This window comes from Arvicola amphibius, chromosome 5, assembly GCF_903992535.2.
Source record: "Arvicola amphibius chromosome 5, mArvAmp1.2, whole genome shotgun sequence".
Lineage (NCBI taxonomy): Eukaryota > Metazoa > Chordata > Mammalia > Rodentia > Cricetidae > Arvicola > Arvicola amphibius.
The window spans coordinates 45,594,169-45,605,852 of NC_052051.1; the positions used below are offsets into that span (position 1 = coordinate 45,594,169).

Genomic DNA, 11,684 nt, shown 5'->3' on the forward strand with positions numbered 1-11,684 from the left:
TCATTGTTTTCAGCTGGAGTGATAGTGAGTCTCCAGCTGAACGTCAGGAACTTTGAGATGTTATCTCCACTCTGCCCTGGGCCAGCTCCCCACACCCAGAGCTTCACTTACAATACGAGCTGCTGCTATAATAAACAGTGTATCGGGGCCAGTCTACATATGATGACCTGGGAAAGTAGGAGCAAGAGCAGTAGCTACTTCTCCCCAAAAGTGAAAACCACCCCGTGCCAGGGCATGGAAGAGGGTAGCTGAGTAGAGGGAGATTGTCCCAGTGTGAGCTACAACACACCTGGCTTTCCTCAGCTGCTTGTCTGTCTCCTTCTGCCGAGCCTCCCTTTCCTTCTTTGGAGTTGTTCTCCGATCCTTGAGGGGAGTCCTCTGGTCCTTCTTCCTCCCCTGGGAAGGCCTCTCCACCTTGACTGGTTTTTGTCCCCTAAGCCCCTTGTGACAGCTTCCATGTTCCACCTGCCTCTTCCGGGAAGACCCTGGCCTGGGGCTACCCTTAGTCGGCTCCTTCCGGCTAGACTGGGCTTGGTGCCTGTCTTGGGGACGTACAGCTGTGGAAGCTTGTTTCCTTGAGGGCCTCCTTGATGACTTGTCACCTACAAAAGCAAAAAATGGACAGTGGTGTCTACAGAAGACTCAGCCCAAGAAAGCATCACTCCCTTGTAGAGCTGGGCAACAAAAATCCAACGCGCTTCCTAGAGCCTACGAGCTCTGTTGAGCTCCGAACATGATGCCCTCAAATATAGCACCTTGCTATATTGAGAGCTTTATGCTGAAGAAAATTGAGAAATCACAGACGATCATCTCTTGGCCCTCCCTCATATCCCTGGAGACCCACTCTGATAGAGAGGGGTCCCATCCTACACAATTAGGAAAAGAGAAGCTGAGCAGACAGAACTTCCTCATGTCTGACCAATATTAGCTCGTGCTCTATTATTCTTCAACATAGTTCATAAAAGTACAATTCTTGGGGCCTGGAGAGATGGCTCAGTGGTTAAGAGCACAGGCTGCTCTTCCAGAGGACCTGAGTTCAATTTCCAGTACCCACAGGGCAGTTCACAACTGCCTGTAACTCCAGTTCCAGGAGATCTGACACCTTCACGCCAATGCACATAAAATAAAGTTTTAAAAAAGTTCAATTCTCCCTAGAGTTTTAGGTCTTTGTTTCTGAAGCTCTTGGGTCTCATAAAACGTAAGTGGATTTGTACATGTGTCTCTTGTTAACCTGTCTTGCTATAGAAATCTCAACCATGAACCTGTACACCCCACAACCCCAAAGACCTTTTACAGAAGCTTCCAGTTTGAGAGAGTTACTGTTTTCCTCCAACCTGCTGGCTTACCCCCATCTTACCTAAACCTTGAATATCCATCTATATTGGTGCCTTTCTTCCTCCTGTTTTGTGGGTCTTTGGATCAAAGTAGATTCATGTGCAGACTTCCAGTGCTGTGGTGGTTTGAACGAGAACGGCCTCTGTCTTAGGGTTTCTAATGCTGTGAAGAGACACCATGACCAAGGCCACAACCGATTAAGTAAGTCCCAGATGCTCTTTAGAGCATAGGAGAACTTTCTTGCAAGCCTTTGTCCTTTGATCTCAATTTTATGATAGAACACGAGCTATTTCAATTTTTTAAAGGATTTGCTTTTACTTTTATTTTGTGTGTGTCTGTGGGTGTGTCTCTCTGTGTGTATACATGTGGGTGTGTGTACCAGCAAGAGGCCAGAAAAGAGTGTTAAGATCCCCTGGCGCTGGAGTTACAGGCTCTTGTGAGTCAAACAACATGGTTGCTGGGAACAAATTCAGGTACTCTGCAAGAACAACAGTACTCAACCTCTGAACTGCTTCCCCAAACCATTAAAATGGGCCTGGACATTCACATCTGTGGTCTCAAGCACCTGGACAGAAGGTGAGAAGTTCAAGGTCAACCTCAGATACACACTGAATTCCAGAATGGTCTGGGATACATAAAATCTTGTCTCAAAAAATAGGGTGGGAGCATATTTGGAGAGAGAGGTCAATGGTTAAGAGCACATACTGCTATTGTAGGGGACCCAAGTGCATCTCCCAGTACCCATGTCAAGAGGCTAACAACTGCCTATGACTCCAGCTCCAGGGGATCAGACACCATCTTCAGGCTTCCACAGACACTTGCACTCACATGTACAGACACACAAGCCAACACACATGCACACACACAGACACACAAGTAAACACACATACATGTAAGTAAGCATATAAATTTTTTCTTAAAGCTTATTTATTATATATGCACATGCCATAAGAAGGCACAGATCTCATTATAGATGGCTGTGGGCCACCATGTGGTTGCTGGGAAAAACTCTTAACCTCTGAGTCATCTCTCCAGCCCCTATAAATTTAAAAAATTTAAAGAGTGGAAGCAAATCAGTGCTTGTCTACATAGAAAGACTGACTCAAAAAGAAAAATTGTATTTTGGGAGGTTGGGAATGCAGTCAAGACATGAGCTCCTCAAGAGAGAAAAGCTGCACTCAAGTGTCTTTCAATGTCTATATTTATGATTCCGTGACTTTTTGAGTTGTACCTTCAAAGGGTATAATTTACAACAAGATTTAAACATTAAGCAAAGTTTGAAATTTAAGTGAAAACTAGGACTGGGGAGATGGCTTAGCAGTGAAGAGCACTGGCTGCTCTTCTAGAGGACCTGAGTTCGTTCCCAGCACCCACATGGAGGATCACAAGTGTCTCTCACTCCGGTTCCAGTGGATCTGGTGCCCTCTGCTGGCTTCTGCAGGCACTGCACACATGTGGTACACAGACTTACAGGCGGGCAAAACGCTCATATGCATAAAATTTAAAACAAATAAATAAAAATTTAAATGGAAGTAAAATATGTTTAGTTTTTATTGTCAGTTCAGTCTAGAGTTGGCACAATCTAGAGGCACCTAGGAAGTAGGAACCTAAATTGGGGGACTTCCCCAATCAAATTGGCTTGTTACCACGTCCGTGGGGACAGTCTTGATTATTTATTGACACAGGAAAGCCCAGCCCACTGTGGAGAACTATTCCTCAGGAAAATGGTCCTGGCTATATATATATATATATATATATATATATATATATATATATAGCCAGCTAGAGGCGAGGCAGAGAGCAAGCCAGCAAGCAGCACTCCTCATGGTTTCTGCTTCAGTTCCTGCTCCGAGTTCCTCCCTCAGTGATGGGCTGTGACCTGGAAGTGGAAGCCAAGTGAATCTTTCCCTCTACATGTTGCTTTCGGTTATGGTTCGATGTTTATCACAGCAGCCGGAGAGTCAACAAGAACAAAGTGTAAGCTGGGTACTGATTTTCTTAGCATGATCTCCTTTGTAAATGAAATTGTAAAGTGGTCGTAGGATGTGTATTATTTGGGTTTGAAGATGGGAGAGAGGCGCTAATGTTTAAATCTAACGTTACAAACATTCTTACCCTAAATAAACACCTTTTACTTATTTTCCTGTTTCAAACATCCTTGCTTGGGAGTGCTTTTGGAAACAGATCATTATTATCTCCATGGATAATTTTGACCTTACCATTTGTGTTGGAGTTTCTTGATGTTTAACCAGCATGCAATGGGAAACCTGATCTCAAGAGGAGGAGGCTCTGTCCCTTCCCCGTGTCCTCTCCATTTTCCTCAATACTTTCATGTGCTTTCCCGCCAGGAACCCTAGCAGTTCACACTGCAGACTGGAGCCTCCGTTAGGGAGGGAGGAACCAGTACATTTAGAAGCACGCTCAGAACATTATGCTGTCTGTCCTGGCTAGTTTTATGTCAACTTGATACAAGCTAGAGTCATCTTAAAGGAGGGACCCTCAATTGAGAAAAATACCTCCATAAGATCCAGCTGTACACCATTTTCTTTTTCTTTCATTTTTGTTTTTTGTTTTTTCGAGACAGGGTTTCCCTGTAGTTTGTAGAGCCTGTCCTGGAACTAGCTCTTGTAGACCAGGCTGGCCTCGAACTCAGAGATCCGCCTGCCTCTGCCTCCCGAGTGCTGGGATTAAAGGCGTGCACCACCACCGCCCGTCCCACCATTTTCTTCTTTTTTTTTTTAGATTTATTTATTTGTTATGTATACAACATTCTGCCTCTATGTATCCTCGCACGCCAGAAGAGGGCGCCAGATCTCAGTACAGATGGTTGTGAGCCACCATATGGTTGCTGGGAATTGAACTCAGGACCTCTGGAAGAGCAGTCAGTGCTCTTAACCTCTGAGCCATCTCTCCAGCCCCCCACCATTTTCTTAATTAGTGATTGATGGTGGACCAAGCCTATTGTGGGAGATGCCATCCCTGCCCTGGAGAGGATAAACATGTCACAAGGAACAAACCAGTAGGCAGCACCCCTCCGTGGCCTCTGCATCGGCTCCTGCCTCCAGGTTTCAGCCCTGCTTGAGTTTCTGTCCTAACTTTCTCCAGTGATGGACTACAGTGTAGAAGGATAAGCCAAATAAGCCCCCCCGCCCAAGTTGGTTCAGGTCACAGTGTCTCATCATAGCCGTAGTAACCCTAACTAAGACACTGCCCTTACCACATGCAGCCCTTAACAGCGCCATTTGTTAGAATGAAGCTAACGGCCCCAAGGTCAAAGAAATGTTTGACTCCTGGGGGCTGGAGAGATGACTCAGCGGTTAAGAGCATTGCCTGCTCTTCCAAAGGTCCTGAGTTCAATTCCCAGCAACCACATGGTGGCTCACAACCATCTGCAATGAGGTCTGGTGCCCTCTTCTGGCCTTCAGGCATACACACAGACAGAATATTGTATACATAATAAATAAATAAATAAATAAATAAATAAATAAATAAATAAGAAATGTCTGACTCCATCCGCTTCCAGCCTTTCTGTCTCTCTTAAGGGTGAAAGAGATTTGCTGTATGTGAAAGCCACACGCCTAGTGGCCCAAGTTCACTACAAGATTGAGACATAATGATGGGGTGCTACTAAGTGAGAAGAGATGAGCTGTCAAGCTATGTGGAGAGGGTGTTGGGAGACCTTGAGGGCACATTTCTAAGTGAGAGTTGGCCCCAGTGAAGACATCATTCTGTCCGATTGCAGCTCCACAATGCTCTAGGAAAGCTGAACTGCAGAGACTATGGAATCATCGGTGGCTGTCAGTGTGAGTGGGAGGAGGAGATTGACTAGGTGGGCCACAGGGCATTTGGGAACATGTAGTTCTGTACAATATTGTGGCAGTATACTTTAATAAGGATGCTGTAATCACTGTGCGGTGGGGACCCACAGTTGTGAGCCTGTTCCACCTCCACCTTGACTGGAGGTCAGACAGTGTGAGCTTATTTTTGGTCTCTCAAAGATGTTGACAATAAGCGTGGCTACAAACAAGAGATTCTGATCGAGGGCATGGTTAATTAGTATTTTGGATGTAGAGGTGGATCCCATCCACCTTGACCAAAGGTCAGAGAATTCAAGTCTATTCTTTATATCATGTTAATGAAGTCTGTTGCCTGCCCGTCTCCCCTTTTGGCGTGTTTAAGCAGGTGGAAAATAAACAAGGAAGATTCAGTATTCACTGAATGTCGTTCCCAATGCTCTTCTGTGTTTCTGTCTCTTGTTTCTCTTATAGCTTTGTTCTTTTTGCTTAATTCTAAATCTCATGTTCCTACCCTAGAACATATGAGCTTTATTTATTTATTTTTTATTTTATTTATTTTTTTTGGTTGAAGCTGGTCTTTGACAGATGGCAGTCCAATGTGGTACCTCGACATCATACATTTTCAAAACCATAGAAGATACAACAGAAAGAATGAATCTTAGTGTTAATCCTGAACTTTGAAAAGAATGTATCAATATTGGTCATAACATGCAGTGAACTAATGCAAGATACAGGAAGGCAATTTATGCCAAGTTTTTCTATAAGTCTAAAATTTCTGTAAAAGAAAGCCATAATATAGGGGTTAGAGAGATGGCTCAATGGTTAAAGTCACCGGCTGCTCTTCCAGAGGACTGGGTTCAATTCCCCACAACTATCTGTAACTCTAGTTCCAGGGAATCTGGTGCCCGTTTCTGGCCTCTGTGAGCACCAGGCATGCATGTGGGTTCACAGACATACAGTCAAGCCACCCACACAGGTTTTAAAAAGTCTATTTAAAAAATTAAAATGGGGCTAGAGGAATGGCTCAGCAGTTAAGAGCACTGGCTGTTCTTCCAGAGGAGCTGGGTTCAATTCCCAGTACCCACATGGCAGCCTACAGCTGCCTGCAACTTTACCTCCAGGGGATCCAACACCTTTCCACAGTCGTACATGCACACAAAACATTAATGCACATAAAATAAAAATAAATAAATTATTTTAAAAAATTAAAATGACTGATCCTGAGATGCTTTGAGGAAACGCTCCAAAAGTGTTTTTAAAGATTGAGGAAGGAGCTCTTGGTGCAGACCCGGGGTTCCCCCACTGTTTCACCCTCATCTCTCCAGGTTTAGACTTAGTCCTAGCCTGCCTGTAGGAACCCCTGCTCCCACCATACCCCCATTCCCTAGGGACTCTGACTCTTGGCATGAACCCAGTGTCCCCAAAGCTCTTTCCTGTTATCCCCTCAGTCCTTCTTTATAGCCCATCTCTATTCCTTTGTGCCACCTGCAGACTCTCAGAAAAACTTTCTACCAGCAACCCAGTAGCCACCACTGTTGCCTAGGATCTAGAGTAGGCAACAACAATACAAGAACAGAATACCCACCCAATGAAGATAAGGCCAGATGTTCATACCAATAAAGATTTCAAACATCGAAACTTTAGATGTCTAGGTCCCAGTGCAAAACCAAACACAAACATCCAGGACAATGTGCCTCCTCCGGAAGCCAGCCCTGAGAAAAGCAATTTAGCTAAAGTACAAGACTAAGGCTTGTAATTGTGAATATGTTCAAGGACCTCAAAGAAGATATGACTAAACAAATGTCTTGTGAAATTGTAAAAGCACAGTTGGATGACGTAAGAAAACATTTTAAGATATGGAACTAGACTTTAACAAAGGAGTACAATCACTAAAGAGAACTGTTGGCTGAAGTTACTGCCCTGCCAGCAACTCCCAAATACCTGGCAGCCACTTCCCAAATGACCACACGGAGGCTTACGTTAATTATAAATGCTAGGCCAGTAGCCCAGACTTATTACCTATTAGCTCTTACACTTAAATTAACCCAAGCCCATAATTCTTATCTATGTTTAGCCATGTGGCTTGGTACCTTTTCTCATTTTGCTCCCTCTGTGTCTGGCTTGTGGCTCCTGAGTACACCCCTCCTCTTTCCAACAGTCTTAGTTTGGTCGCCCCACCTATACTTCCTGCCTGACTACTGGCCAATCGGTGTTTTACTAAAGCAGCTCGAGTGACAAATCTTTACAGTGTGCAGGAGCATTATTCCACAGCAGAAAACCCAAACTAAAATAAAACTAAATTTGAAAAATTTGGGATATCTAACAAAACCCTCAGAGGACAGCCTCCCAAACAGATTACAAAACATGGAAGAGAGAATTCCAGGTGTTAAAGACAAGGTAAAAGAAATGGATATCTTGGTCAAAGAAAATGTAAAATCTGAAAGATAAATCCAGGCACAAAACATCCAAGAAATCTGGGACAGCATGAAAAGACCAAACCTATAAATAATAACAGAAGAAGGAGAAGAAACCCAGCTCAAAGGCATAAAAAATGTTTTTTTAAACAAAAATAGAAAAAAATTCTTTACAGAAAGAAATGCCTATCAAGATAAAAGAAGCATAAAGAATGCCAAATAGATGGGACTAAAAAATAAATTCCTACAACACATAATAGTCAAAATACTAAACATACAGGACAAAGAATGTTAAAAGCTGAAAAGGAAAAAGATCAAGTAACATATAAAGACAGACCCATTAGAATAAAATACCTGACTTCTCAATGGACATTAAGAGCCTGAAGACCTGGAGAGACGATCTACAAACTCTAAGAAACTACAGATGCCAGTCCAGAGTACTATACTCAGCAAAACTTTAAAACGCAGCAGATGGAGAAAGAAAAACATTCCATGACAAAACTGAATTTAAGTAATTTCTACCAGTTCAGCTTTACAGGAGGTGCTAGAAGAAAAGCTTTAGTAGCAAGAGATTAACTACATCCAAGGACACAGGAATGATTAATCTAAGGAATAGTAAATAAAATGTGGAAGGAAATACCCTCATCAGACAAACAAAATAACAGAATCAATAAACACTGCTCATTAATAACTTTCAACATTAGCCAAGTATGATGGCATATGCCTTTGATCCCAGCACTCAGGAGGCAGAGGTAGGCAAATTTCTGTGAGTTCAAGGCTAGCTAGGTCTACAAAGAGAGTTTCAGGACAGCCAATCCTGTTGCATAGAAAAACCCTGTCTTGAAAAACAAACAAATAAACAAAACAAAATAAATTAAACTTTCAACATTACTGGTCTCAATTCCCCAATAAAGAAACAGATTAATAGATTGGATTAGAAAACAGGATCCATCTTTCTGCTGCATCCAAGTAATATGTCTTACTGTCAAGGAAGAAAAATGAAATTGTGAAATCTGCAGGTAAATGGATTGAGCTAGAAAAAAAATCCTGAGTGAGGTAATCCAGACCCCAAAGGACAAATACTGTATGCTTTCTCTTACGTGTGGATGTTAGTATTTAAGCTTTCAATACACATGTGATTTGAGTAATCACAGAGGTTAGGACGGGAGCGGAGGAGAGGGTCTCCTAAGGAAGGAGAACTGGATTGTAGTGTTATGGAGAGAGAGGAAACTAGACTAGGAAGATTAAATAGGACTCTCCCTATTTAATGGGAGAGGTGGGGTTAGGGAGGAAATAAGGGAGGGACAACTAACACCAAAGGCCTTTTGGAAAGCCATATGGGCTGGACAATGGTGGTGCATGTCTTTAATCCCAGCACTTGGGAGGCAGAGGCAGGCAGATCTCTGTGAGTTTGAGGCCAGCCTGGTCTACGAGTTCTAGGACAGGCTACAAAGCTACAGAGAAACCATGTCTCGAAAAAACAAAAAAAGAAAAAGAAAAAAAGAAAAGCCATATGGAAACCTACTACTGTGGAAGCTTCGCGAAATATATGGAATATGAAAGCAATATAAATCAAATCACCAAATAGTAGGGGAGATGATGCCACGACTAGACATCTTATGCCACCAAGTGAAACCTCTAGTGCCAGGAATGGGCTGCATCTTGTTGAGTTATTGGCCAAAAGGGTACAATGGAACATCCCAAACATTAAGGCTATTGGTTGCTCTCCACAACCTGATGGTAAGGCCCTATTGCTGAAGGCAACCCTTATTTATGTCATTCGACACAGGGAAGTGGAGCTGGTGCCTAACTGGAAGGCACAGCCCTACTGAATAGAGTTCATGGTAGCATAAGGAACTTTTGTACTACCAGAGGTGAAAGGTTATCATCAAATTCTCCCAGATACAAACCCTGTGACCTACAACAGCAACCTTCCTGCAAGATATGTTGGTGCAATAGTGGCACAAATGTTACCGAAAGAAGAATCTTCTCTGATGTGGGTTAAGTGACATACTAATCTCTGGGTGTAGCAATGTCATTAGGAGTCATTTTATTGTTATATTACTTTATCAGAATAATAGCATTTAGTTTTTCCCTAAGCCATGACCTATCTAACCTCAGGTTCTTGGCCACTTTAGCAGTGTTAGGTATGTGTTTCATCTCAGGGAGTGGGCCTCAAATACAATTTTTTGTTTTTGTTTTTGTTTTGGTTTTTTGAGACAGGGTTTCTCTGCAGCTTTAGAGCCTGTCCTGGAGCTAGCTCTTGTAGACCAGGCTGGTCTCGAACATGATTTTCATTTTGTGAAGTTTTTGTTTTAGAGAAAAATTGAGAAAGAAAGAACATCAAGTTTGGTGGGTAGGGAGATGGGGGTATCTGAGAGGAGTGTGGGAGGGGAAATGATCACGATATAGTGTATGAAAAATTCAAATTAATAAAGGGCAAAGGAGATTATGGAATTGGCTTATAACACAAAAATAAATGATTATACAAATTAAGTATTTCAAAAGATTCCTAAGGAGCTGGGCCTGGTGGCATATGGCTGTAATCCCGTCACTTGGGAAGCAATCACATGCACAGGAAACCAGGAAGTGCCAGCGGCATGCAGGACATTAGCATTCGTTAGCACAGTCTTCCACGTTTAGGGTATGTTTAGTTAATAGGAGAAGTTGGAGTCATGGCAATGGAGGAGAATCTCGTTCTTTGTAGCTTCTAGGGCCTCTTCAGCTTCTCCTGTCTCCTAGAGACTGGCTGGCTTCCTCACAGGCTCCCAGAAATGCTGTAATCACATTCCCAGGGGGAGCTGCTTGAGTCCCAGATACAAAAGACTGCTCAGAGATAAGAGGGTGCCCTTTGGTGGGAAGGAGGCCTTTGGGTGTGGGTCTGGGCTGTACCACCTGCTGAGTACTGCAAGAGTCCCTGGCTTAAAGACTATTCATAGCCTACCAAGGCAAAGCTCAGAGTGTCTCTAACTCTGGGAGTGTCCCTGTTGCAGCAGAGGCTGAGCAGCAGACCATCTCTGCTTGGCCTAAGGCCTCCTCCCCAGTTAACCAACTGCTTTCCAAGAAAGACTCAATGCTGTTATTGAACAAGGAAAGAAGGAGCGAGGGGTGAGGGTGGGGAGAGGAAGGAGAATGTGGGATGAAGTGCAGGGCTAACACGAGCCTGGCACACTACCCAGCACCCATCACCCTCCACACTGCCTCACCCCCTCCATCCTCATCCTCCATGCAGGAGAGTTGCTCTGAGGACTTTCTCACTTCACCATGTGCCCAAGGCCAGGAAGAAGGCAAATGGTCGCCCTCTGGAAAGTCTCCTGGCAGCAGCCCATTTCACCATGAGAACTGCAGACTGGAACGGGGCTCCAGTTACTCTATTCAAAACGCTCCAAGTCCAACATTTCCCTAATACCTTGGAAAAGTCATAAGTTTAGAATTCTCTCCTTTCTCCCTCTGAACACCAGACAGAAAGGCAGACATGGTGGATGAGAATTGTTGCAGAGAGACATCTGTAAATGGGAAGCTCCTAAGATCATGCAGATGGGTGGCCAGCTCCAGAAAGTTCATTAACGTGGGCTCTGCATGACTCTCTGCACAGGTCATTTTCAGCTCCTCTAGGAGCTCTGCAAGGAAGTGACAATGACCCTCACGGCACTGGTGGGTAGGAAGAGGCAAAGTAGCCACCCTGAGGTTGCTCAGCTCAAGCTGCAGGATCTGAATTCAAATGCAGGGCCTTCCCATGCCTGTTGAGACTGCTTCCCCTATACCCACTGTGCCAAGAGACCTGGTAGGTAGGACCCTTGGTATACAGACAAGGACTCACCTTCCTCCTCCAGCCTCTTTAACTGGTGGCTCATGGTCATCAGAATATCAAGGTCCTCACACTGGCTCACATCTTCATGTCCCTCCAGCCTGGGGTGCTCTCATGCTGCCATGGTCACTGGCCTCTCTTCCTGGGACTGGCAGCAGTCGGAGCTTCTCTGAGATGAAGGTAGGGGTAGTTTTCGTGGGGGAGAAAGATGGGGAAGGGAGCAATGAGTTTTCAGCCCGTCAATCCATCCACACATTCCTCTGCTCTGGTTTCTCTGCCAAGGAGCAGCGTGGCCTCACGTTTCAGGCATCACTTATACATGAGGGCCCT

At 44.1% G+C, this 11,684-nt stretch overlaps 1 protein-coding gene across 1 annotated transcript in view; it reads right to left on the bottom strand.

Annotated features, from left to right (window-relative positions):
- Window positions 1-11,445, bottom strand: part of Tmc2 (transmembrane channel like 2) — a 60,980-nt gene extending 49,535 nt beyond the window's left edge. Inside the window, exons 1-2 of the mRNA XM_038331941.1 lie at window positions 11,367-11,445; window positions 290-602 (exon numbers count right to left, since the gene is read on the bottom strand). Coding sequence (XP_038187869.1) covers window positions 290-602; window positions 11,367-11,406 — 353 coding nt within the window. The 5' untranslated portion in view covers window positions 11,407-11,445. The remainder of the gene's footprint in view (window positions 1-289; window positions 603-11,366) is intronic.
- Window positions 11,446-11,684: the final 239 nt, after the last annotated feature.